The sequence below is a fragment of the Sturnira hondurensis genome, unplaced genomic scaffold (assembly GCF_014824575.4).
Source record: "Sturnira hondurensis isolate 20B ecotype Veracruz unplaced genomic scaffold, ASM1482457v3 Scaffold0015262, whole genome shotgun sequence".
In the NCBI taxonomy this organism is placed as follows: domain Eukaryota; kingdom Metazoa; phylum Chordata; class Mammalia; order Chiroptera; family Phyllostomidae; genus Sturnira; species Sturnira hondurensis.
The window spans coordinates 1,725,911-1,752,782 of record NW_028087893.1 but is presented as its reverse complement, the minus strand read 5'-3'; the positions used below and the strand labels follow the sequence as shown (position 1 = coordinate 1,752,782).

At 59.1% G+C, this 26,872-nt stretch overlaps 2 protein-coding genes across 12 annotated transcripts; both read left to right on the top strand.

Moving 5' to 3' along the window:
• Nucleotides 1-101: 101 nt before the first annotated feature.
• Nucleotides 102-5,152, top strand: DOK3 (docking protein 3). Of its 2 annotated transcripts, none has more exons than XM_037064500.1 (5): nt 102-716; nt 1,603-1,908; nt 3,812-3,911; nt 4,004-4,176; nt 4,269-5,152. In XM_037064500.1, exons 1-5 carry the CDS (start codon nt 468-470, stop codon nt 4,947-4,949), a joined length of 1,509 nt encoding a protein of 502 aa, XP_036920395.1. In that variant the 5' UTR covers nt 102-467; the 3' UTR covers nt 4,950-5,152. The 2 variants fall into 2 exon arrangements, with proteins under 2 accessions (XP_036920395.1, XP_036920396.1); XM_037064501.1 differs by having other exon boundaries at nt 4,288-4,770.
• Nucleotides 5,153-11,301: 6,149 nt separating this feature from the next.
• On the top strand, nt 11,302-25,069 carry PDLIM7 (PDZ and LIM domain 7). 10 transcript variants are annotated; one of them, XM_037064480.1, is made up of 14 exons: nt 11,302-11,401; nt 12,377-12,483; nt 16,074-16,225; nt 16,305-16,335; nt 16,752-16,870; nt 17,237-17,257; nt 17,497-17,633; nt 17,767-17,803; nt 18,760-18,821; nt 18,971-19,208; nt 20,147-20,327; nt 24,274-24,394; nt 24,483-24,598; nt 24,749-25,069. In XM_037064480.1, exons 2-14 carry the CDS (start codon nt 12,388-12,390, stop codon nt 24,833-24,835), a joined length of 1,398 nt encoding a protein of 465 aa, XP_036920375.1. In that variant the 5' UTR covers nt 11,302-11,401; nt 12,377-12,387; the 3' UTR covers nt 24,836-25,069. The 10 variants fall into 10 exon arrangements, with proteins under 10 accessions (XP_036920375.1, XP_036920373.1, XP_036920380.1 ...); XM_037064478.1 differs by having other exon boundaries at nt 18,751-18,821; XM_037064479.1 differs by lacking the exon at nt 11,302-11,401 and adding an exon at nt 12,024-12,240 and having other exon boundaries at nt 18,751-18,821.
• The last annotated feature ends 1,803 nt before the right edge of the window (nt 25,070-26,872 follow it).

Sequence of the window (26,872 nt, the reverse complement as noted above, 5' to 3'; positions counted from 1 at the left end):
CAACACCCTGAGTACTGGGCTGAGGAGCCCAGGCTAGACTCAGGAGCAGTGGAGAGCCACGAAACGTTTAGGAAGCAGAGAGGACGGTGGGTCCAGGCGCAGCAGGGCACAGCAGCGGTTCCCAGGGGAGATGCACAGGCTGGCCCTGGGCGGGGCTGTGAGGATGGAGAGAGCAAGTGGGTGTTGAAAATACTTTGAGGTAAGAACAAGCCACCGACCAGAGCTGCAAGTTGGAAATCAAGTAGTTTGCCAGTCTGGCTGTGAGGATGCCAGGCCCCTGGGTGCCCAGCCGACCCCTGGAGGAAACAGGAAGGGTCAGAGTCTGGGACTGAGGAGCCAGCCTGCAGGTCAGATGCTCACACCCACCTGGCCCAGGTGCAGGCGCCGGTCACCTGCCCTCAGATGGTCTGAGGCCCCTCAGGCCTGGGTAGGCACCTTGGCCAGCAGGAGCCCTAAAGAAATAGGGGATGCCCCCACCTCCTCTCCTAACTCTGCTACTAAAGAAGGGGCTCCCCTCCCCCAGCCACACAGCTGCCTCTCTGGACAGAGGGAGGGGAAGTGGCCAGAAGGGGAAGTGTGAGGAGTTCCCCTCGGCCTGTCGCCAGTCTCCTCAGGACCTCAGGGTGGTGGCCCAGGGGCCCACTGCAGCCATGGAGCCTCCAGAGACCCCCGTCAAGGACGGCGTCCTCTACCAGCAACACGTCAAGTTTGGCAAGGTGGGGACCCTGGCTGCCCAGGGTAACTGCTGGGCCTGCACCCCAGCCTCAGACAGCCCCCCTGGGAAAATGAGGATGGGAATTGGAGGGGGCACCTAACTCAGGTGCGGGGGTGGGACAGAGCCCCATCCTCAGCCTGGGCAGGCGAGCTGAGCTTCCATGCACCTTGGGGAGCCCAGCCTCAGGGATGGGGAAGCTGTAAGTTGGGAGGGTCCAAGGACCCAAACCCCAGGGCAGAGCCAAGCTGGAAGGCCAGTGCACGGAACAGCCTTCCACCCGCGGAGGGCCAGCGGCTGAGCTGGGGGAGCCTCTCTCGGAGCCCAGCTCCGCAGAAGAGGCCCAGCCCCTCCCTGCTTGTCATGGGACATGATGGGGGGGTCTGCTTCTCCTGGGTGGCCAGCCCTGCACCCCCGAGGCTTAGCTGCAGCTGCTGCTCAGGCAGATAAACCATCTGTTTCCTTTGCTTGACGCTATTTGCATGTTTCCTTTCTTGCCATAGAGAGAATAAGGCCTCCCTCCCACCACAGCCCTAGTCCTGTGGCCCAAGTGACCTTTGGTGGGAAGGGGCACCAACATAACAGCAGTGTCAGGTGGTCTGTTCCAGCCACTGAGTCCTTCACAGACATCATCCAGTGGAAGCCCCAACCTCACGTCCTGACCTTTTGAGAGCCCAGGAGCCCAGGACACCAGCATTCATGGGGGTGCCAGTCAGGAGAGGGGGGGGGTGCTCTTGCCCCTGCTGGGCTGGCTGTGGGGGGCCTCCTCCAAGGCCCTGCGAGGCTGGGAGTGGCAGAGGTTGGACTTGGCGGCCAAGAGTGAGTGCTGAGTGGCACCTGCTGAGCCCCGCTGCAGTGAGTGTCTTCACCCCCATCCTCATCTCCCACAGAAGTCCTGGCGGAAGGTGTGGGGTCTTCTGTATGCAGGGGGCCCATCAGGTGTGGCACGGCTGGAGAGCTGGGAGGTCCGGGATGGCGGCCTGGGGCCAGCGAGTGACCGGCCAGCAGGTCCGAACCGCCGGGGAGAGCCGCGGGTCATCCGCCTGGCTGACTGTGTGTCAGTGCTGCCAGTCGACTGTGAGAGCTGCCCCCGGGACACTGGGGCCTTCCTGCTCACCACCACCGAGCGAAGCCACCTGCTGGCCGCACAGCACCGCCAGGCATGGATGGGCCCCATCTGCCAGCTGGCCTTCCGGGTGAGTACAGGGCGAGCGGGCAGGGCATCGAGGGGTACTGCCTAGTTCATTCCACACTCACCTCCCGCCACTCAGCGAGCGCCTGCTACGCACCTGGGAGCCTGAGGCGCAGCCCAGAAACCACAGAACAGATCTTGGATGGCCATACGTGCTACGGAGAAAATGAGAGGCTGGGTGGGACCAGGGATGAACCAGGGCACGTTAGGCGGAATGGCCCAAGAAGGCCTCTCAGGAGGGGTCAGCAGGCCCGAGTCCTCAAGGACAACCCAGCAGGCACACAACTGAGGGGCGAGCTTCGGACACTGCGGCCCCAGGAGTCCTGAACAGAGGGGAAGGAGCAGTGAACAAAGGCCACCGCCCCCCCTCCCCCGCCCGCCCGGGCCAAGCAGGGAGCGGTTTGGATTGGCTGGAGGGCAAGGAGTGGGCGGGGCCCAGGAGGAGGCCGAGATGGGAGGATTGGGAGCGGGAGGCTGGAAACCACCGTGGGCCACAGGTGGAGCTGGGGTTTTATTCGGAGAGGTGAGGTCTTTGCGGTTGGAGCTACGGGGCTGAGTCCTCAAGCTCGGCCAGGTCTGTGATGGACGAAAAGTGAGTGAGTCTGGAAGCTCCTCGGTCCGAGGGAGAGTTGCCATGCGATCCAGCAATCTCGGGAGAACTGAAACACGCGTTTGAACAAAATAGTGCAGGGGCATTCGGAGCAGTTTCCAACAGCCCAGAGGGCCAAACAGTGCGAGGGTCTGAGAGCTAACTACAGATAGGCAGAGGTGGTCTATCCACGTCGTGAGGCGTTATCCGGTCTGGAAAGGAACGTGGTGCTGAGATGCTGTGCTGCACCGCAAATGCGCTGCGGATACACCGCGCCAAGTGAGAGACACCGGCCATAAAAGGCCACCTAGTGTAGGGTTCCACTTCCGTGACATACCCAGAGTAGGCGAACCCACAGCAACGGGAAGCAGGCTGGTGTCCCCCGGGGCTGGAGGCAGGAGGGAGTGGAGCTGGGGTCCAGGTTTCCACGTGGAGAGATGGACAGTTCTGGAACTAGTTAAAGGTGATAGCTGCACATTCTTGTGACTTAACTTAAAAAATCATTGGATTGTACACTTTAAAATAGTCAATTTTACATTGTGTATTTAATTTTTTATTTAAAATTTTTTTTAAGATTTTATTTATTTATTTTTAGAGAGGGAGGAAGAGAAGGAGAGAGGGAGAGACACATCAGTGTGTGGTTGCCTCTCCTGCACTCCTCACTGGGGACCTGGCCTGCAACCCAGGCATGTGCCCTGACTGGGAATCGAACCAGCAACTCTGGTTCATGGGCCTGCACTCAATCCACTGAGCTACACCAGCCAGGTTTTTAAAACTTTTTTAAAAAAGAAAAGAAAAAACAGAAATCGACAGGAGAAAAGAGACCAGTGAGGAAGCTGCTGGTTTGGCCCTGGCCATGCTCCCGTGGGCCAGGGCAGTGGTGGTAGAGGTGCTGAGCGTTGGCTGAAGGGCCTGAGAGCGCTCTGGGCAGGAAGGGCTGACGTGGATTCAGGAGTGGGTGGCCGGTTGACTAGTCCTACCCTGAAGCTCCTGCCCCTTCACTGCTCCAAGCTATATGGGGACACACATGGGCTGGCCTGGTCCCTGGCCAAGTAAAGGGTGAGGAGCCCTCCCTGTGTGTCCCTGCTTTACTACAGCTCTCAGCACACCCCGGGGAAGGAGGGTAGGGGTTGCAGGGCAGGACAGGCTCAAAGGGGTACCCAGGGCTGTGCAGAGTGTCGGGACAGAGCTGGCACTGCTACCCCATCCCCAGATGCACTTGCTTGTCAGAGTTCCCAGATGACATCTCTCCCCACAAAAAGGATGCAGGAAGAGGGGGGGGGGGGCTCTCATCTGTGACCTTGACCTCATTCCCCAGGCCACAGGGGATTGTACCACCGGAGCAGGGGAGGCAGAGGCTCCCAAGCGGGGCCTGGTCCCCATGGAAGAGAACTCCATCTACTCCTCCTTGCAGGAAGGTGAGTCGGGATGTGTAGGGCAAGCCTCAGTGCCACCACACCCAGGGCTGGGACCTCTGGGAGACCATGGTGGCCTCGCCCTCTGCTTGCAGTGGACAAGTTTCCGGTGATGGTGCAGAGGACAGAGGCAGCTACCCGCTGCCAGCTGAAGGGGTCCTATGTCCTCCTGTTGAGCCAAGATGCCATCCAGCTGAGTGAGCCGGCCAGCCCACAGGCCCTCTACACCTGGCCCTACCACTTCCTACGCAAGTTCGGTTCTGACAAGGTGAGGCACTGGGCCTGCCCTTGGGGCTCCAGAAGACGCTGGGAAGCAGGGGACCCCTTGGCCGCTGACTCACCCGTGTCGTCTATGACCAGGATGTGTTCTCCTTCGAAGCTGGTCGCCGCTGTGACTCAGGAGAGGGCCTCTTCGCCTTCAGCAGCCCCCAAGCTCGAGACCTGTGCGGGATTGTGGCTGCAGCCATCGCTCGCCAGAGGGAGCAGCTGCCCGAGCTTGTGGGGCCCCGGCCCTGCCCTCTGCCTCGGGCCACCTCCCTACCCTCCCTGGACCCCCCGGGGGAGCTGCAGGAGTTGCCGCTGGGGCCTGAGCCTTGCAGCTCCCGTCGGGCGCGCCTGGCCGAGCACGGGCCACAGAGCCTGCCCCCGCTGCCTGTGGAGACCGTGCTGTACGCTGCCGTGTGCAAGCGGGCCAGCGGGCCCCTTGTCCCCTCAGAGCACCTCTACGAGAATCTGTGTGCGCTGGAAGCCAGCCCCACACCGCCCGACTTGAGGGCCCCTGTGAAGGAGGGCCCCAGCGCCTACAGTCCCCCAGACAGTCCCATCTACCACAACAGCGAGGACCTGGGCTGGCCCAGCCCAGCCCATGACAGCAGCATGGAGGCTCAGTACAGGCGGCTGCTGGAGATGGAGCTTGGTGACAATGGTGACGAGGCTGCAGTCACTGGCCGCCATGGTACTCAAGCAGGTTTCAAGGCCAAGCTGGTGACACTGCTGAGCCGAGAGCGGAGGAAGGGCCCAGCCCCCTGTGACCGGCCCTGAGCGCCCACCAGCTGTGGCCTGGCACGGGACAAGGGGGCGAGCAAACAGTGGGCATCTGGGAACAGGGCCCTGCATCCCCTCTGGCCTCAGGGACAAGACAGGTATTGTGAGGAGGCCTCCCAGAGCCCTGCCAGCCCCCAGTGTACAATGTACAGGTCCACTGAGAATAAAGTCTCCAGCTCCCCGCCTGGTCCGCACGCAGACCCTGCCTCACATGTGTTGCTGCAGACACCAGTGCCCTCTGCTGGGTTCTGGGGACATGGATGGCCTGGACCTGACCTCTGCTCCCAGTGGTCTCGGGTCCGCTCCGGCAGGCAGGCAGGATGCAGACAACCAGGGCTCCATGTGCAGAGTTGGACAGCTGGGCAGAGAAGGAGGGAGGCGCCCTCTGTGTGGATCGTGGAGGGCAAGCAGGCCCACACCAGGTGGGCAGCGAGCCCTAGGGCGTCTGGGCCCAGGGTGGGCCTGCGGGCCTAGGGGAGAAGGGAAGAGGGTGGACACCAGAGATGCTGAGGAGAGTTAGTGGCTGAGCATGAGAAGCCCAACTGTCCTGAGACCATCCTGGTCTCCCTTCTGCAGAGGGACATTTGGAGCCTGGAAGGAGCAGTGTGGCAGCCAGATTTGAGGGAGCCCCCCCACAGCTGGAGACTGAGGGGTCTGAGCTGAGGAGACAGTGCTGGGGGAGGCTGCAGGGGCCAGTGGGAGGGACTCAGCATGCGTCCACACCCGAAAACCCTGCCCCTGCTGAGACGCACAAGTGCATAGACAGTCTGGGGAAGCCTGGCCTCAGTGTCCTCAACTGTCCAGGCTCAAGGTCAGATGACACAGTAGGCGTACGTTCTTTCATTCTTTTCTGCGTGTTTTACCACTTGCCTACTGTGTGCCAGGCACTGGTGACATTGCCGTGTCCCAGAAGCCTTGACCCAGAGGGAGGTAAACATGTCTCATGAAGACTTCAGTGCCTTCCTTACTGGCCCCCTGCCCCCTGCTATTTCCTGTCACCACCCTCGGGGCCTCTAAGCACATGAGAAGCATGCCCTGAGGAACTGGCCTCCTGGCCCCTGACCACAGCTCTGCCTCAGCTTCCCACACCCTTGGCACATCCTGAACTTTGTCTTCACAACAGTGATGCTCCATCGTCACTTCAGGGTGACACAATCCTATTTCCACGCATCTGCCTCTGGCCACCTCCTTCCCTCCCTCTGGCCCACTTCCTCTGGTGTGGCAATACGCCTCCTCCCCAGCTGCCCAGAACTGCAGCGACCCTTCTGTCATTCTCTGCATGGCTGCTGTCCACTCCTCTGTCCTCATCCCAGTTAGAATCTGCACTCCACCCCCTCGCACTCCTCTCTCCTTCCGTCTTACTTGTCTAGCAAAGCCTTAGGCCTCAGAGAGACCCAACTCTTCTCTGCGCCTGGCAGCTTCCCACAGCCAGAGAAATTCTGTAGCCAGGCCGATTGCGCTGTTTTTACCAGAGTGATCGCAAACCTCACACAGGCAGGCTCTCCACGCTGCCTGGAAGCCTGCGTCCCAGAGTGACCAGCTTGTCCTCACCGAGACCTTCATACCTTCTCTCCCTCGCTCCCTGCCCATTCTTACCTTGCAGATACCCAGCAGAAGTGAGCACCCTCCACACACCTAAGCCAATATAACATTGAATGTCAACTGTAATTGAGTTATAAAAATTGTTTTTAAAAGTGTTTAGCCCTTGGTGGTGTGGCTCAGTGGACTGAGTGCTGGCTTGCGAATCAAAGGGTCACAGGTTCAATTCCCAGTCAGGGCACATGCCTAGGTTGTAGGCTAGGTCCCCAGTAGGGGGCACATGAGAGGCAACCACACTTTGGTTTCTCTCTCTCTCCCTCTCTCTCTCTTTCTTCTTCCCTTTCCCTTCCTCCAAAAATAAATGAATAAAATCTATTTTTAAAAGAGGTGTTTATTTAGCCTTGACTGGTGTGGTTCAGTGGATCAAGGCCCCAACCAGGGCCTGCAAACGGAAAGGTTGCTGGTTCAATTCCCACTCAGGGCACTTGCCTGGGTTGAGGGACCAGGGCCCGAGTTGGGGCTGTGCAGAGGCAACCACACCCTGACGTTTCTCTCTTTCTCCCTCCCTTCCCTTCTCTCTAAAAAAAGAGGTGAACACTCTCCACCACCCACCACCTCACCTACAAGTGCACCAGCATCTGCACTTGCTCCTTCCTGACCTACTTCCTACTCCCAAGACATGGGCTTTGGCCCCGGCTCCTCTTGCCCCACAGTTCAGCAGACGGTTCAGAGTTGTCCCTTCTCTCCTCAACCCACTGATTAACCCCCCGTTTTCATCATTGTCATTCCCAGCCACATATCCATAAATGAAACCTTTCCTTGACTTCAAATTCTCCTTCAGCACCTCCCCACTTCTCTCTTCCTCTTCCCCCCCCAAAAAGTCTTCAAAAGAATCGATATCCTCTCATTTCCACTCTCTCACCTCCCATTCTCCTTTCCACCAGCTCCAGTGTCCCTGTGGTGTTTGTTCACCATTCCATTCCATGGCTTTTATTGGGGCCACCAACCTCCATGTTCCACCCAAAAAAAGCAACCTGGACTCTTTGTTACTTGAACCCTCCCAACTTCTCAGCTGTACTTGAGAGCCCCCCTCGACACACCATCCCCCTCTGCCCAAGTTCTTCCTGGGGCTCTGAACTCCAACACGGTGTAGCTCCACCCCAGCTGCAGGTGGAGTCCCCTGCGAGTCTGAGAAATGCCGGTGCTGGGCCCACTCCCAGGGGCTGGGGCTTCAGTCTGGCAGGCCATTTCCTCAGTTCCCTGGGCGATTGCAGTGTGTGTCCAGGGTTGAGAAACCGCGGCCCTACGTGAGCCAATCCTGTCTCTGCGTCTCACAGAGCAAAGGCACATCCTCACCGCTGACCTCTTCCAGGAGCTCCAGATTTAAGAGTGCAACTGGGTGCTAGACTCTGGGTGTCTAAAATGCATCTCCAAATGTCATGGACAAAGGGAGGTTGAGGGGCAGGTGCTCTGTGCAGTGCTGTCCCAGGGTGTCTGTGGCCACAGGGGCAGCCTGGAAGGACACTGAAGCTGCAGTTGGGGCCTAGGGCAGATTTCAGCCCCACTTATGGATGCACCTTCTGATAACAATGTGTTCTCCTGAGCAATCAGGCTGCCTGCTATAGAGCAAGCTGAGGGGAGGCTCCCATTAAGGGTGGCTGCAGCGAGCTCTGGCTGGTGTGGCTCAGTGGACTGAGCACCGGTCTGCAAACCAAAGGGTCGCTGGTTCGATTCCCAGTCAGGGCACATGACTGGGTTGTGGGCCAGGTCCCTAGTAGGGGGTGCGTGAGAGGCAACCATACATCGGTGTTTCTTTCCCTCTCTCCAAAAATAAATAAATAAAATATTAAAAAAAATTTTTAAAGGTGGCTGTAGCAGGGATCCCTTCACTCCACAGTGCAAGCCAGGACTTACCTGGGATTTCTGCCAGCTGAGCAAACCCCAGCTCATACTGCAGGGCACCCACAGAGTCAGGGACATGGCTAGAACTAGAACCCAGGACTCTGGGTACTGGCGTGCTTTTCTGTAGTAAAAATCTAAGCCCCTTTGTTTCATGGTAGTTGTTCTGAGGTTCCAGCCAGGCTGGAAGAGAAAGTCTTTGGAAACCCCCAGGCCTTTGAGAGCCTTGCCCCGGAGCTGCACTTATTTCTGGCCACCAGGGGGCACTGTGTCCTAGCTCAGGGCCTGTTTCTGCCCAGGGCTGCCTGTGCTGTGAGCTCTGGTGGCTTCATCTAGGCTTGAACCTTGCACAACAGGCCCAAGGAACTGGCCGCTGGGGTTCTTCTTTGCTGGGGGGTTGCCAGGACCCCCAGGCTGCCCTTCCTTTCTTTGCTCATTTGCTGTTTCACTTTCTCAATTCTTCCTTCATCCTCACTGTGTGGATGGTAGACAAGACAAAGGAACCCCTGCTCCGCTGGGACTGACATTCCAATGGGGACAAAGGGCCATGAAGAAACCAACACTGAATATAATGTTGGATGGAAGTGAGTGCCATGGAGGAAAATAAAGCAGGACAAGGACCAGTGCATGATGCAGGTGAGGTTCAGGGGCCTCCGTTTTAGATAAGCCGACCAGGGAAGGCCCCTCCGAGGCAACCTCTGAGCAGAGGGACCTGAGCCAGGTGAGCAAGCCTGTTGTTTAGATATGGGGGAGGGACGATTTCCAGTGGAAGGTGCTGAGGCAGTGATGTGCTTGACGTGTTTGAGTGAGCGAGGAGGAGAGTCGTGGGAGGTTGAACCAGTTTATTAATGGCCTGCACATCTTCAGGGCTTTCGTTTTATTTTAGGTGCAACATTTTAGGAACGCCAGAAGTTAAGAGTGATGTGGTATGATTTGTGCTTTAAAAATACCACTTTGTCTGCTGCGAGGAGACAACTACGGAGTGGACAAGGGCAACAGCAGAGAGAGGCACAAGGGACTATTGGGGTTTCCAGGCACGAGATGATGGTGGCAGCACCAGCAGCAGCAGGGATCAGAGGCGGGACGTATCCCGAAGGTGGCCTTTGCAGAATCTGGAGCATGACAGAGAAGGAACAGGAAAAATAACTTCATAGTTTTTACTGGGCCAGGATGACGAATGGTGGTGCCATTTACTGAGGTAAGGGAGGAGTGAGGGAGGTGAGAAAATCACAAGTTTAAATTGGGACATGATGATTCGAGGTATCCAGTAGACAACCAAGTACAGATTGGACAGGGGTTGGATACTAGAGTCTGGAGTTCTTGTAGGGGAGGTCAGGGCCCTCGGCCTGTAGGCGCGATTGAAAGCCACAGGGCAGGGCGGGGTCTCAGAGAGCAAGTGGTGAGCAGAAACCTAGTGGCCAGGCTGGGAGGCAGATGAGGCAGGAGGAGGCAGGAAGCCGGGGGAAGAGGGTGTGTATCTGCAGTACTCCTAGGTGGGGTTGGCAGAGAGCGGAGAAAGCACCACTGATTTGATAACCCGGAGGTTATCTGAGAAGCTGAGAGGAGGGAATTCATTCAAAGGACTGGGGAACAAGAGCCTGACTGGAGTGGGTTCAAGAGAAAATGGGGGAAAGCAAGTCCAGACAGGGCCACAGATAACTCCTTCGAGGAATTTCAATCACCAGGGGAGTTGAATAAAAGAGCTGGGGAGGGAAGTGGGGTCAGGAGAGGATCTCTTTGAACACTAGACTCTCACAGCAGTTTTTGCCCGTGAGGGGAATGATGCCGAAGAGGGAAATTTGATGATGGTGGAGGGGCAACAGCAGTGTCCATGTCCTAGAAGGAGCTAAGGGGTGGATGCCTGTTCCCTCACCTGCACGCTCCCCTCCCCACTAAACTTCTCCCTGCGCTTGCAGTGGTGAGGGGTGGGAGAGGCAAAGTGGGGACTCTGACACATTTCCAGGGGAGGTGCTGCCTTCCATGGGTACTGAGACATAGCCCTTCTTAACAGTGTGAGGAACACACTGAGCTGTGGCCCGAGGGCAGCAGGCTACTGGTTGCCCTGGTGTCAGAGGGTGGGAGTGAGGGCAGGGCCACTGGTCAGGCTCAGGATCCAGCCAAGGGCCCCAGCCAAGGGCACCCCTTAGCTTCCATCAGCTTCTGCATTATTTTCTGCCTTCCGTAGAGTCAGTGTTCTGCACACCTAGCTTCAAGCTTCCCTGCTCCCCTCTCAACTAATCCCACTTCGATATGTACCCCCGCCCAAGTCTCTCCAATTCCGGAGCTGCCAACGTCTGAGCATTATGCCAATGGCAGTCCAAACGATGGCAGCCCCAGGGCGGCCCTGCAAGGTGAGTTGTTATTATTTTTTTATTCTCTCTGGAGTACATGCTTTTTGATTTTAGAGAGAGGGGAAGGGGAGGAGAGAGAGCGAGAGAAACATCGATGCGAGAAAGACATCTATCCGTTGTCTCTGGTATGGACCGAACCACAACCTAGGAATGTGTCCTCATCGAGAATCGAACCGCGATCTCAGTTTATGGGATTACTCTCCAACCAACTGAACCACACTGCCTAGGCGAGGCGAGTATTATTGTCCCATTTTTCCGAGATGGAAATTAAGGTTCAGAGACAATTGTTTCTGAAGGCTGACTTTTTTTCACTCTCCAGCCGGAGGCACAAGCGGCTGGGCGAGCGGTGCCGGGAAGGCCAGCCCACTCGCCAGACCCCGACCAGGCCCCGCCCCGAGGAGGGGATTCGGGGGACCCTGTTTTCCAGCGCAAATTGGGACCAGACTTCGTGATTGGGCAAGCGGAAGGATGAGGTGGGGCTTCCCTCGGCGAGGGAGGCCCCCGTGGGCGGGGCGCGTATGGGCGTGGTCTAGGGCACCGCCCCTTTCCGCGGGCTCAAAGCGGGCAGAGGCTGCGGGGGCGGGGTCAGAACTCTGCGGCAGATCCTGAGGGGGCCCCTTGGAACCTTGCGCGGAGCAGCGCCCCGGCGGGGCAGAGCAGGTACAAGCTACTGCAAGGGGCGTCTGGGCCTGAGACAGGCAGGGGTCGCGGGGCTGCTAGGGACCACAGAGAGCATTAGGGGTCGTGGCCAGCACTGAGTACCTCCCGCGGGCCCGGGCTCCTGCCCCTGCCTCGGACCCCGCCTCCGCCTCCGCCTTCCTGCGGCGAAGCCGGCTGTGGCTGGGCCGATTGGCGCCTGCGCTGCTTCCTGCGCGGAGGACTTTGTCGCGGCAACGGGCCCGGGCTGGGGACCAGGGGGAAACTGAGTCACGTCTGGATGGTAGCAGGCCTGTGTGGGAAGCACCTCCACTGGGATCCAGGATGAATCGCCTTCCTGCCCAACCTTTGGGGTCCCAACCCCCACCGATCTCCCCAGGGGCCGCGCCCCCGCCGGCCCCCACAGCCCCGCTACCAGCAGCCTGGACCGGCCCCGAAACAGCTAGGACCCACTCCAGCCGTCTCTTTCCCCACCCTTCCCCCTCGTGTCCCAAGCCCCTGGGTGCTCCCTCGGCTGGCTCTCTCTACAGTGTCAGTTTACACGCCTTATATAGTCCGAGCAGGCTTCAGCCAGAGGCCTGCCTGCCGGGATCCGGGGGCGGGGGAGAGGAGCGCCGGCCCCTGACTCACCCCATTTATCGGAGACTCAAAGCTGGCTTGGAGGGAGGTCATGCCACTTTAGCTCTGCGGCCCGCTCCTGGATGCAAAGAACCCGAGGCCCGGATGGGAGCTCTCCTCACCCTCCCCGTTCCCGGAGGAGGGAGGCTGCCCCTGTCTTTCCAAAGTGAGGTCTGCCACCAAAGTGAGGTCTGCCAGCCAGCAGCCCAGCCAAGCCTGATGAGGTGCTTGCTTGCCTACCGGTGCCCTAGGTGTGCTCAGCATCTGCCCATGCCTGCCTGGCACCAGTCCAAGCATGGTGTCCGGAGCTGCACCTACCTTGCGCTACCATGTGGGCAACTTACCTTTCTCTTCTCTCAGGAGCAGGCACCATGGATTCCTTCAAAGTGGTGCTGGAGGGACCAGCCCCTTGGGGCTTTCGACTGCAGGGGGGCAAGGACTTCAATGTGCCCCTCTCCATCTCCCGGGTGAGCCTAGGTTGGGGAGGGGCTCAGGTCTGAGCAAGCGGCGTCAGAAATGATGGGAGGAGTCCAAGCCAAGGCCAGTAGACCAGGAGGTATCCAGGTCCAGATTTGTGGCTGGCACCTGCCACCAGGGCTGCTAACAAGGCGATGCCTGGAGAGGAGCTCCCCCGCCCCAGTTCCAGCACTGTACTACCAGATGCCATTCTACAAAGCCCCTGGAGCCCCCTCTGAGGCTGGGGAGTGTCTATTCTGCAGGAGGGTGAGGTCTCCAGAAAGAGTCCGAGCTGCTTGAGGGAGCAATACAATACTCAGAGCCAGGGCCTGGGCAGAGCACTCTGACTGCAAGATCCACTACAGCCTGGTCGCTCCCCAGGAAATAGCCATTATCATCATCCTGTTTTTCCAGATGAGGGAACTCGGGGCTGAGAGGTGGAAGGGCTCCTTCCAAAATCCCATGGCCAAGCAGGGGCTGGAATTCAGGCACTGGGATGGCTGCAGTTTGGGTTGGTTGGAGTATATTGTTTCTCCAGCCAGAGGAGGACCTGCATTCCCACCCACCAGTCCCAATTCAAGAGGCAGTGGCCTTTGACCCCAAGTGGGTGTGGAATGGACTCTAGGGTGCTGACTTCAGCCCCTGAAAAGCCTGTCCTGGTAGGGGCGGAGCTGGGGGCTGGCTCCTCCCTGTGGCAGGGGGATTGCCTTATAAGCCCAAGAATGCAGCCCCACACTGGGATGGCCAACTGGCGCCTGGAGTTTGCAGAGCCAAAAATGACTGGCCTAGGCTCGGACCCCTGAACCTATTCGATGGGTGCATGCCTCAGCTGGTAACCACCAGGTCATAGCTCCAGCTATAGGATCAGTCGTGGGGTACAGAGAACTAGCTGCCTGCCCAGATATGGTGAGGCCACTGGGGCTGGTGCTTCTGACTGTGGTCTCGGGGTTAGAGGGGGTGGGGAATTCCTGTGCCCAATCGGCCTCTCTAGGCCCACCCAGGCACCCTGTGGGCAGGCAGCTGGCAGCCCAGAGCAAGCACGGCCTAGCGGGGGCCAGAGGTTGTCCAGGCACTGCCCAGAGGCTGTGCAGTGGAGTCTGTCTGTGTGAGCTGGGCTTGGTGACCATGGCAGGGAGGCCGTCACTGTTTTTTCCAGGGACTTTACCTCAGTCTCGTTTGGAAACTGCCCTGCCAGCAGGGTAACTAGTGGCCATGGTCCTCCTCCCACACACACCCACCCCTATACAGTCCTCAAAGCCTTTCCAGCTGTGAAAACCTACCCCGAATCCCCTCCCTGGGCAAGTGCTGGCCAGTGTGGTGGAGAGCCCTAGGCCTTAGCTGGCCTCTGAGTCTCTTTCATTGGTGGGGATGGGCCACCTAGTAGCCTAGGGGATGGACTTTCCAGATGTGGCCTGTTGGGGGCACCCTTGGCTCCCGTGTTAGAGGTCCCAGCGTGTGGGTGGGGCCACCAGCTAAGCGCAGCTCTGGAATTGGATCTGAGCCCTAGTGGGTGGGTGGGTGGGGTGGTCTTTTATGAGCTGGGCTCCCTCTCCCACTCCCCTGACCCCAGTGTGGAAGGAGGCGGGAGGGGCTAGGGCTGGCTGTAGGCCCAGGCATGGGAGATGAGGTAACGTCTGGGACTGGGGGGGTTGGGCTGCTCAGTGGGGCCCTCAGGCTGACTCACCCCTCACCCCATGCAGTGTCCAGCCCCCTGGCTTTTTTCCCCTCCTTGGTCCCTCTGGCCTCCTTGCTTCTCTCTCCAGCTCTCTCCGCCTGCTTCCTGCCCTCCCAGCTCTCCAGCTTTTCTCTCCACCTCTCTGACCCCTCCCGTATCCCTCTTCTGCTTCCTGTCCTCCTCACTCCCACCCCTAGGAAGGAAGTTGTCCCAACCCCACACCCCTTCTCTCAGAGCCAGCTTCTCCTGCCTGCCCCAAGACCCCCCAGCTCAGGCTCAGCCCACACCTCCCAGGAGCCAGCCCTGTGGGTAGGGAGCGGCAGAACCAGGCTTCCCTTCTCCTGACTCACCGTGACCTTAAGTAAGTCACTTCCCTGCAAGCGCGTCACTTCCCTAAGCCCATTGTGAGGGCCTTGGGCTGAATTAAAAGTGGGATAGGGGGTCCAGGCTCCAGACCCAGCCGGGGGGGCTCAGGGAGTCTTTCCTGGTGGGCTGACCTCTGAGTTGGGCCCCACACCCAGCAGAGGTGGCCTGGTGTGGTGCAGCCTCAGGATCAAGGTCCTGGCCCTACTTCTCACCAGCCAGGCACGTTACTTAACCTCTCTGCTCTCCCGTGTGTGAAATGGGTATAACCCCAGGCTCTGTCCCACAGGGTTGTGGGAGGATTCAGTGTCAGTACGTGGCGGCACTAGGTGCTCAATAAATGGGAGCTGTATTCTTACTGCCTGGCAGGTGCAGAAGGAGCCACCCAGCGTCTGACCCTCCCACCTCCCAAGCATGAAGTTGAGCAGTTACACCCATCCCCCTCTTCGTGCCCCAAGGCTGGTGCCCTCTGCATCTGGTCTCTCTGCCTCACCCTTTCTACTTCAGCTCAGTCTGTGTGCCTCCCACACCCCCAAAGGAGCCTCGGGGGGCTTTGGGCAGCCTGTACCTCCCAACCCCCCAGGCCCCCACTGTGAAGTGTGAGTCTCCGGTCTAGCATCTCTGCACAGAAGCTTCCTCAGAGTCGGGCCCTTGTTACCTGGCCAGGCAGTCCTGGAGCTTAGGCCCTGAACAGCTGTGCCACTGAACTGCCTGGCCAGGGCTGTGCAGGCCGCCTCTGCTGAGGATCTAAGAAATAACCGTACCTTCAGACTACTAATGGCAACTTCTGACCTCAGAGCCCAGTTCTGGTTCCTTTCCTCAGCCTTCAAGGCCCTTACCCCCTGGGCGAGACGTGCCATTCCTGTCACCCACCTTTCCCCAGAAGTCATCCCTGATGGTCTCAGCTCACGCTGGTGGTGATCATTCCAGCCTGCTATTGCCCCTCATTTGCAACAGTCACCAGGGATCTCCAACCGGAGCCCAAAGGATTGGAGAGGGTGAATGTCAATTGAAGGCTTGGGCAACAGTCATTTACAGCCAGGAAGTCATGGCTGACACCGTGGACTCCTTCAGTTAGGCATTGTTCCCTGGGAACCTGGAGGTGATAGAGCCTATTCCTGGCTCTCAGGACGTCCTGGCAGGTCCCTGGAGGTGGTCCCAGCCCAGGATGCTAAGAGCGAAGAGGTCAGTGAGAGAACCTAGGGGTGCCAGAGAGGAACTTGCCAACTGCATAAGCCAGGAGGCATGTCTGTTGGATGGAACAGCCTAGGCTAGAGGCCAATTGGAGCTGAGACACTTGGGGTTTAGCGTGAGGGTGGCTGCTTGTCGACATCATGACAGTTTCTGGACTGTGGGGAGGGTCATGGAGGTGAATAAATAGGTCATTGTGGAACTCGGGTGAGCCCCACCCCTCCCAGATCGCTTCAGTGCCCCACAGCTGTCCGGAACATGCCGGATGGAGAGGCCTCTGGGTGCTGAAGTAGGGTGGCATCGCAGGCCAATTTCTGGTAGCCTCAGTTTGGTCTGCAGTCTGGCGCCCTGGTGACCCTCCTGTCCCCACAGCTCACTCCTGGAGGCAAGGCTGCACAGGCTGGCGTGGCCGTGGGCGACTGGGTGCTCAGTATCGATGGTGAGAATGCGGGAGGCCTCACGCACATCGAAGCCCAGAACAAGATCCGAGCCTGTGGGGAGTGCCTCAGCCTGGGTCTCAGCAGGTATACGGGCACTGGCCCACCCCGCTGGCAGGGTGCCCTTGGCCTCAGCCCTCTGTCACTCCTTCTGGTTCTCTTCCAGGGCCCAGCAGGCTCAGAGCAAACCGCAGAAGGTAGGGGGTGGTCCTGGGCCATCTAGGTGGTGGTAGGGTGGGATCGGACCCCTGGCTGGCCCGCCCTCCCCGCATAGCCTCCTGGGTACCCCCAACCCTGTCTGGGAGTAGAGGGCGGGAGCTGGATCCCGGAAGAGTGAGGAGAACGGGGAGTTGGGTCAGGGTTGCCGCACGGTTGGACCACGCACGTCTGCATGTCGTCCGTGCCGCCTCTGCCTGCCTCCACCTGCCTGTGCTGCTCACCACACTCGTGGGCTGAAATCATTGCCCCCAAATGGGCCCCTTAAAACCCGAGCCACCCCTTCCCCAAAAGATTCATCCAGATGTGTAGGAGCGGGGTCGGAGCACCCCTCTCCTCAGTGCTGGCCAAGGCCCCCAAAGCGCCACGGGCCCTGCCTGGCTCTGTCTCCGCCCAGGCCCTGACCCCTGCCGCGGATCCCCCGCGGTACACCTTTGCACCCAGCGCTTCCCTCAACAAGACGGCACGGCCCTTCGGGGCACCCCCGCCCGCTGACAGTGCCCCGCAGCAGAATGGGTACGTCCTGCCTTCCCACCGCCCACGCTCTGTCCATCCGCTGCTGCTCTGTCCGCTCTGCACCTCAGCCTGGCTGGCACCGTGCGGCAGCGGCCCCTGGTGGCCGGAGCGGGGCCTTCAGGTTCAGGGCCCCTGTTGGGGTGGGGTGTGGTCCTGCCCAGGTGGTGCCCTCCTGGAGCTCTGAGCCAGCAACGCCCCCCCCCCCCCGCACTGGCATCCTGGGGTTGGGGTGTGGTTTGTGGCCCACTGAGCCCCAGACGCTCAGTGCAGCCTTGCTCCCCTGCCACTCTGACCTTTGCCATCTTTCTTCCCATATGTCTGTCTCTTTTTTCCTTTATCTATCCCATCTGTCTATTTCCTTCACAGGTGCAGACCCCTGACAAGTCAGTGAGCCCCCTCTGCTTGTTCCTCTCTTCCTTCCTGTTGACACTCTGGGCAGCAGCCCCTCCCCACCCCAGCTCCTCACCCCGTGTGCCCTCCTCCCCTCTCATTTATCTACTCCCTCATCCACCCAGCCTTGCCCTTCCCCATCGCCCATCACCATAGCCCACAAGTACGAACTCCAGGGAGGGGCTGCCCCGCTGCCCACCCCTAGCATGAGGTTCTGAGCCACACCCTCCCCACAGACAGCCGCTCCGACCGCTGGTCCCAGACGCCAGCAAGCAGCGGCTGATGGAGGACACGGAGGACTGGCGGCCACGGCCGGGAACGGGCCAGTCCCGTTCCTTCCGCATCCTCGCCCACCTCACGGGCACCGAGTTCAGTAAGTGGTGGCCCAGGGCAGGGCAGGGCACACTCTCCTCCTTGCCCCCAGCTTGGGCCTGGGCTCAGCCAGGGCTCAAGGCTGGGGTGGCCCTCTGTCTTCTCTTGGTCAATGCCTGCCTCTGCCTTCTCAGTGCAAGACCCGGATGAGGAGCACCTGAAGAAGTCAAGGTAAGGAGGCTGGCACCAGCTCCTCTTTCTCATCCCTGCCTTCCCGTACTGGCCACCACCCTGTGTCTGCTCCTGGAAGCCCAGCCAGAACTCTCCGTTCACCTTCCTGCTTTCCTTCCTTCCTCCCTTCCATCTCTCCTTCCTTCTACTTCCTCCTCCTTCTCTCTGCCCCTCAGGGAAAAGTATGTCCTGGAGCTGCAGAGCCCACGCTACACCCGCCTCCGGGACTGGCACCACCAGCGCTCTGCCCACGTGCTCAACGTGCAGTCGTAGCCCGGTGCTGGCCAGCCAGCTGTCCTCTCTGCCTCTCTCTCTCTGTTCCTCCTGCCCAGGGCACCCCCTGGTGCCTCGAGCTTTTGCCTCCTTGACCCACTCCTTTCCTGCCCCTGGACTGAACCTCCTGCTGGTCTGGCCCTGGCTGCCCACCTGGCACACGGCCTGGCTTCGTCTACCACTGCCTTCCCTCTTTGCCCTCTGGTGCTGCCGCCTGCCAGGTCTGTGCCAGCCTGGGCATGGAAATAAACACTCCCAGTCCTGCTGTCTTCTGCCTCTGTCTTCTGTCTTCGTGGGCTCGATTTACGTTTGGGGAGTGGGGGTATTAGATGGCTTACACCCATTGCGGGCCCTGCCAGTCTGACTCTCGGTAGGAGGTGGTAGCTGACAAGGGGGGCCCTGCCATCAGAGCCATGTCTCAGGGATGAGAGGGTTCTGAGAGCTGCCCCAGAAGCAAGAGCCCTGCTCCACTCCCCAGCCCCGTGCACCAGACCAGCCTGCTGGAGCCTGGCTAGGAGAGGCTGCCTCACCCATCCCCACCCCGATGGAAGCTGGAGTCCAGCCCAACAGCTGTCACACACTCAGGCATCTCCCGGGGGGGTGGGGGAGCAATAGGACCAAGGTGGGGTGGGGTCTTGTTAGGAGACCCAGCTATACAGTGCCTTGAATGGCAGATCTTGCAGCCAGGTGCCCAGGACAGAAGCCCCAGTCCCAGCCTCAGCTACACCCCAGGAACCCTGGTCTGGTGAGAGAGAGTGGGCTGGGAACTTGGGAAGGGTGGGTAGTCTCCAGGGGCATGGGGGCGGTGGGCCCCTCCAAGCTGCCCTGGGCTCTAGCCCCTGTCTTTTGGGGTCCCTGGGCACCCTCTGGAGCCACTTTACTTGGCTCTGGCAGGCCCTACCACCTCCAGCCCCACCAGTCGCCCACCCTGGGCTGTGGACCCTGCGTTTGCCGAGCGCTATGCCCCGGACAAGACGAGCACGGTGCTGACCCGGCACAGCCAGCCTGCCACACCCACGCCTCTGCAGAACCGCACCTCCATCGTGCAGGCAGCTGCTGGAGGGGGCGCAGGAGGGGGCGGTGGCAGCAATGGCAAGACTCCTGTGTGCCACCAGTGCCACAAGGTCATCCGGTGGGTGGCCCTGTTCCTTTCCTACCCTGGTCTTTTCCTGTCCTGATGCCTGGTCTTAGTGTCTTTTCAGATCACTGCTCCCCGCCCCACACTCCCAATCTGTCTCCCCACTCAATCTCAGCTGTTGCTGCACAAGGATAAGGTTTCGGTTCCCGTTTGGAGTGGGGGAAGGGACCTGGCCTGGGTCCTCAGACTCTGAGTTCTGCCTCATGTCCGCCCTCCCCACATCAGCCTCTATCAATGTTTGACCCTGTGAAACAGAGGAATTACCCATGATGCATCGGAGCAGCTCCCATAGCCTTGCTGCTGTCTGGCAGAGAAGGGCCCACCCCTCTGCCTCTCCCTCTTACTAGCTCTGCTAAGCCGCTGCTCTCAGCAGACAGGCCAGGGGCCCCTCTGTCTCTGCTCTGCTCCCTGGGGTCCAGCAGGACCATAAAATGCCCACTGAGTCCATGTACCAGATCCAAGAGGCTTCCTAGGTCTCTGCTGTTCCCCTGCTCTGGACTCCTGTCAGCTCTGATGCTCTGCAGACCATGTCCCTTTATCCAGGACTTCTGGGCCCCTGCCCAGGCCAGGCAGAAGAGGCAGCAGGACAGGGTAGGCACCAGGATTGGCTCAGGTACCCACCAGTCTTCAGGACTCCTGGATACTGGGCCCTCTCCTCTGGAGCCCCAGTTCCTCCGGTCCATCTCACTGTGCCCAAGTCTACAGCCCCGAAGTATAGCCCTGCCTCCTGTCCCAGCGCTGCCCCACCCCCTCATCTGGCATAAAGCGGTGCAGCTTCATTACTGTCGCATGTCCCGGCCTCTCTCCTCCCTTCTTTGGGAAACTTTCCCTTCAGGCTTCAGAATAGGTGTTCGGTAAACCCTCTGGGGCTCGGGCTAGGAGTCCCACCTCATCTGTATCCACTCCCTCTCACTGCTCTCGCCCGCCCCCAGGGGCCGCTACTTGGTGGCGCTGGGCCATGCATACCACCCCGAGGAGTTTGTGTGCAGCCAGTGCGGGACGGTCCTGGAAGAGGGCGGCTTCTTCGAGGAGAAGGGGGCCATCTTCTGCCCACCCTGCTATGACATGCGCTACGCGCCTAGCTGTGCCAAGTGCAAGAAAAAGATCACAGGCGTGAGTAGGGTCTGTGAGTGGGGGGTGGGCAGGCGAGTCCTGGCCTGTTGGCGTGGAGGAGCAAGGGAGGCTGGGAAATAGGTTTATTTTGGGTAGATGTGTGCCCAGCAAAATGTGGCGCTTCCAACACTAGATGGGAGAATGGGTGTTACCGGTCTTTGTCATTCTAGTGACAGGTCACGGGGACACTTCCTGTGTGTGGGCATTCAGTTTCACCATCCTACTTTGAAGTCAGTTTGGTTATTCCCTTCTAATAGATGAGGGAGTTTTTCATGGCCCTTTCCCTGCCAGCCTAGGCCACACCCCACTGAGCTCTTCCAGAGAACGTGCTGGAGCCCAGGGACGCCCGTGAGCTGGGCGTCTGGATTTGCTTTCTATGGATCAAGGTCCTGCTGTTCCGCCTGCATCACACTGCACTCTTGTCCTGCTTGTTCCAACCCCACAAGCCCTGAGTGGGCAGGTTCATCGCCCTCCTCACAGATGAGGAGCCGAGGCTTGCACCACGGGCTGGGTCCTGGGTCCTGGAGGAGCTTCAGTGGCAAACCCTGCTTCTGCCCAGCCTGGGCCAGTGGTTCCGCAGAGTGGCCCTGTGGCCTCGACTTTCCCTCTTGCAGGGACTGCAGGCCCTGACAGACCCTAGAGAGTGCCCTCACCCTCCATGGTTGGACGGGAGGCTGACCTGCCCAGCCTGCCGTGGGCTCTGTGCCCTGCCTGCGCCTGGCACTGGAGACTGCCTATCCTCTGAGCTTAGGGTGAAGAATGGGGAGAGATGCAGGGTGATCTCGTTGTTTCAGTGGGGTTGGAAGGACATTCTAGGGGGTGAGAGGACACGTTAGAAAGAACCTGTCCTGATCTGGGCCATCCAGGACCCCCATGCTCTCAAGGCTCCCCACTCCCCACCAGTCCCCTCACCCTGGTAATCCAGCTCCAGGAGCTGTGCCCTCCTCACCTCCGGGCTTTGCATGGGCCGTCCTCTGCCAGGGACGCTCTAGCCCCCTCTTTACTTCATTCCTTCTCATTGGGGACTCAAACATCATTTCCTCAGGAACACCTGCCTGGATGCCCACCCTTCCCACCAGGCCAGACACCCCACAGTTGGCTCACTACCCCTCAGTCCTTTTGTCCCAGGTGTTCCCCAGTCAGGAACGTAGGCTGGGACTGGGGCTGTTTTGTTCACACGTTATTCTGTGCCCATGCGTAGGCGGTGGTCAGTAAACCCCTGAAGGAGTAGATGGAAGTGGCCTCTCTTGGACTTAGAATGTGTAGGAATTAGCTTGGAAAAGGAGCAGGGACAGTGCTACAGGCGGAAGAAATAGCTTGTGTCACAAGGCAGCACCTGGGAAGGTGTGAGGAGAGGTGGGCAAGGGCTGTGTCAGGAGTTTGGAGCTTGGAGCCGGTGAGGCCAGCCTCTTCAGACAGGGTGGCAACAGCGGGGAAGGGAACTGAGGCTTTCTATCGTGACAGGTGACAACAGTTGGGGCCGGGGCCGTGGGGGTGTGAGAGGCAGGCAAGTGTAGGAGACTAGGGGTAAAGTGGATGTTAGTAAGTAGAGCACAGGCCCTTGTGCATCCTCATGGAAGGCTGGCTCCTGCCAGGCGCCCACCAGCCAGCCCCCGACCCTGCACACTCCTGTCCTGTCCTGTCACAGGCAGTGCAAAGAGCCAGCTTTGGTGTCAACCAGGTGTGGGCACAAACCCAGTTCTGCCGTCTGTTGGGGCAAGTCGCTTTCTCTGGGCCTCACTGGCCTTGAGGTGGCAGTAAGCACCAGCCGGGTGGCTGTGGGGTGTGACAGATGTTGTTGGGGGCACAGTGGGCCATCTGAGAGTTGGGTGCTGTCCACACTTAGATCTGGCTCAGTTCACACTCCTCCACTTTTTACTTTACGTTTCTTTAAATTTCATTTATTGATTTTAGAGAGAGGAACATGATTTGTTGTTCCATTTATCTGTGCATTTATGGGTTGATTATTTTTTTTAAGATTTTAACTTATTTTTAGAGGGAGGAATGGAGGGAGAAAGAGGGAGAGAAACATCGATGCTCAAGAGATACATCAATAGGTTGCCTCTCTCACACCCCCAACTGGGTATCCAGCCTGCAGCCCAGGCATGTGCCCCGACTGGGAGTTGAACCAGTGACCTTTCTGTTCTCAGGCCGGCACCCAGTCCACCAAGGCACCCTACCCAGGGCTCATCAGTTGATTCTTGTACGTGCCCTGGCCAGGGATCGAACCCTCCATCCTAGTGTGTCACAATAATGCTCTAACCACTGGGTTACCTGGCCAGGCACAGGCTTCCATTTTTCAGCGAATGGCCAGCATTTAAAAGTCCAGTTTCACTTTAGCACATAGATTTCGACCTGGGCCTTACAGGCATTCTAGAATGAACTGCTCAGCACTGCCCCCCACCCCCAGGGCAAACAGGTGCTCGCCATGCCACTGTCCCCACTGCGCCCTGTTGTGTGCACCACCTGGCCCTGGCAGGCACTGGCTCTGGAACTCCCGACTCCAAACGTGGGGTGATCCTCACAGCAACCCTGCCACAGCTGGCGCTAGGTTCCCAGTTCCCAAGGGGAGGAACCGAGTGTCAAGGAGAAGCTGATGGGGCCTGGCTGGTCTGGCTCAGTGGATTGAGTGCTGGCCTGTGAATCAAAGGGTCGCTGGTTTGATTTCTGGTCAGGGCACATGCCTGGGTTGTGGGCCAGGTCCCCAGTAGGGGGTGTGCAAGAGGCAACCACGCATTGATGTCTCTCTCCCTCTCTTTCTCTCTCCCTTCCCCTTTCTCTAAAAATAAAGTACAATCTTAAAAAAAAAAGAGAGAAGCTGATGGCTAAGTCACCAGCAAGGCTCTACCCGCAGGTCTGACCTCTGACCTCCCTCTGCCCTCTGCCCCAGTGGAGTGCTGCAGCCCTGGTTGGTGAGAGCATCCTGGGGTGCCCCATTGTGAGCCTCTGCTTCCCTCCCCCTCAGTGGAGCGGGTTAACCTCACCCACAGCTCTTGTTGACGGGCACCCACGGGGCCAGGCACTGGTGGGACACACACTCCTGGACCTTACATTTGAGCAGAAAGAGGTGGGGAGAGGCAGATGGTAAGCAGTAGATAGAACAGGTAAATTACCTGGTAGTTTATCTTAGTGAGAAAGGTGGTCATGGAAAAAAGGAAACGCAGGGTTGAAGGCAATCCAGAGTGGTGTTGGGAAGGCAGGTAGGAGTGTGAATCTGCTGTCAGAGTGAGTCTCGTGGAGGAGGTGACATTTGAGCAGAAACGCAGGAGGTGAGGGATGAGCCGTGGGGGTATTGGGCAGAGGGGATGGCACATGTGAAGCCCCAGCGTGGCGTGCCTGGTGCACTGACCATAAGGGACAGGCTTTGAGAGGAGTAGAGGGACAGGCCTGACCTGCCACTCTCCGGACCCCTCGCCGGCTCTGGCTTTTGCTCAGAGGGATGTGGAACAGGCAGGGATTCGAACAGCAGGGATGGGCCTGGCTCTGGCTGACCTCAGTCTGTGGGAGCAGAGGGAGGCCACGGAGGCCAGTTTTATGGGGTTGCCCTGGCCAGAGATAGGAAGGCTGAGAGCCCGCATCAGGGAGGCTGTGAGAAGCGGTCAGAATCTGGGTGCATTTCAGAGGTAGACCCAACAGGGTTTCCTGGTGGGCCAGATGTGGGCTGGTAGAGAGGGAATTTGTGCAGGTGGAAGGTGGAGTGGCGGAAAACAGGGGTGGGGACAGCCGTGGGAGGAGCAGGTTTGGGGTGTGGAGATTTTGGACATGTCCAGTCAGAGGCATAGTGGACACCACCTGGAGACCTGAGGGTTGGAGACAGGAAGTGGGAGGGTGGGTGTGCAGAGGTAATAGTTACCGGGGGGAGAAAGTGGGCTCAAGGCCAGCTCCTGTGTCCCGCGCTCTGGGCAGGAGCGGGCTGAGCCGCCAGGTGACTGTTACCTCCTCCCAGGAAATCATGCATGCCCTGAAGATGACCTGGCACGTGTATTGCTTCACGTGCACAGCCTGCAAGACACCCATTAGGAACAGAGCCTTCTACATGGAAGAAGGGGCACCCTACTGCGAGCGAGGTACGAAGGGGTGGGGCCAGGTGGGAGGGCCGGGCCGAGACAGGTGAGAACCCGGTTCCTCCTTCCTCTCTGCCTGCACCCCTCCCAGACTATGAGAAGATGTTTGGCACAAAATGCCGAGGCTGTGACTTCAAGATAGACGCTGGCGACCGCTTCCTGGAGGCCCTGGGCTTCAGCTGGCATGACACGTGCTTTGTGTGCGCGGTGAGTACCCCTCAGACTCGGGTCAGCCCCCAGCACTCTGTGCTTCGCCAGTCTCCCTCCCAGCGCCTGCCTTTGGGATTCACGAGAGATTGAAAGGGGGCCTCTCCTGCCACTCCCAACCCCAAATGACTGCACCTTGGCCGTCCCCAGATATGCCAGATCAACCTGGAAGGAAAGACCTTCTACTCCAAGAAGGACAAGCCCCTTTGCAAGAGCCACGCCTTCTCCCACGTGTGACCCCTCCGGCCCATAGCTGCCGTGCCCTGCCCCATGGGGGGGCCCTGCTCCTGGAGGCATCCCACCAGATTTCTGGGTAGGGCTGGCAAAGGTCACCCCGGTCCTAGCTCCTGGGGTTCCCTGGGCCCTGCCTCACCACCTTTGTCTCCCCCACTCCCCCACCACTGCACATGGTGCTGGCCACACCGGCCCTGCCCACGCCCAGAGCCACAATAAACCTGTATCCACCTGTGTGCTGTCTGTGCCTCCCTGCTGTGCACACGGAGTGCTGGAGTTTGGGGAGCACGGCAGGTAGGGTGAGCTGGGTTTCCTAGGGCGGACCGTCCTGGCGGTCCCTGTGACGGGGACGTGCAGGGCTCTTGGCTTGTGGGAGGAGAGCAATGGGATTCCATGTGTTGGGCCCAGGAACCCACGGGAGTGGGGCGAGCCTGGTCCAGGCTGGTGTAGAAGTCAGAGGTGAGGAAGTCAGAGGTGAGGAGTTGAGATGGATCCACAGAGGTGAGACCAAGAGGTACCATCTGTTGTCCATCTGCTGGACAGCTGCTGCCGAGAAAGAGGGGTCTGGAGAAGGAGACCCCAGGTCCTGGCAGGCTGAGGACCTGGGACTGCCTCCTGAGGGCACAGTGGGGGGTGGGGTGCGGTTTGGGGCACAGGAGTGTTTGAAGTAGTAAAGCAACCAGGTTCAACTTGTAGAAGGAGTTCTGGCCCTGAGCAGGGCGAACAGGAGACCAGGACAGCTAGCGGTTAGAGGAAGAGGCACAGAAACCGACACAGCGGAGGTGGAGGTGGGACCCAGCGCCAGTCCCCAGGAGCCTAGGTTAGAGCCCCAGGAGGTGTGGGCTGAGGAGAGGAAGGCAGGCGAGTCTGATGGGCATCTGGATTCGACTGGCCGTGGCTTACGTCGTCCCCTGCGACCCTCCCAGCAACCCTGCGAAGTGTCTGCAGTTACTCCCATTTTTTAGGTGAAAGGTTAGGAGACCTGACCCAGTTCGCACAGCCGCCGAGCCAGGCCTGGCCCTCTGTGCTCTGTCTTGGGAGGGGCTAGCACTGAGCACCATTCACTAGTGAGTACCCCTGGGAAGGTTGCGTCTGCCTGGCACCTTGACACCTGGAGACTCAAGTGTTGTCCCCAATTGTGTAGGGGCTCTTGCTTCTCACTGGTGCCCTCCTGCTACCCTGGGGGGATTGTCGCCAGCCTGTCCCAAGCCTGGATGGAGAGAGACAGGAGAGGGCCCCAACTGGGCCAGGACGGCTCAGGTCTGTTGTGTTCTCTTGAGGACCCTGGGGAACGCACGCAGGGCTCCCTGTGTTATCTTCACGGTGTCTCATCGGAGCCTAGGGCAGTGCCTGGCACACAGCAGATGGCTGAGGAATGCTTGTTGAAAGACTGAGGTGCCCGCGGAACAGTCAGGAGACAAATCAGGGAATGGCTGAAGATTGGAGTCTGGATTCACCTTGGATTCCATTTGAGTTTGGGACAGGTCTGGGGCAATCAGCCCAGGTGCTTATAACCGATGGCTGAGGAAGGCTAGGAGCTGCACCCGGCCCAGTCACACCAAGAGAAAGCAGGTGGGATGTGGTTTTCTTTCAACCTAGACATCCCTGGCATATTAAACAGCGTCTTTCACGTCCATGGTGAAATGTGCTCTCTCTCACTTCTCTGGAACCGTGAAGCCCTCAGTCCACCCCTGGTTTCCATGGATACGAGACAGTGTGATCACAGGGGTGGATGGTGAATGCTGATAGTCCTGGGGGAGTCTTCTCCAGGCTGGCGCCCCCCCCCCCCACCGCCGCAACTGTAGCCGAGGGCAGCCACGTGGTGATGCAGAGCTGTGGCCGGATCTGCCACTTTGTCAACCAAGTTCAGAGATTTGGACTTGAACATGAAATCTGGTATTTTAATTATGGCAACTAAGATTTCTTTTTTAATTCTGTTTTAAAATAATAATAGCCCTGGCTGTTGTGGCTCAGTGGATTGAGCACTGGCCTACAACCTGAAAGGTCTCTGGTTCGATTCCTAGTCAGGGCATATGCCTG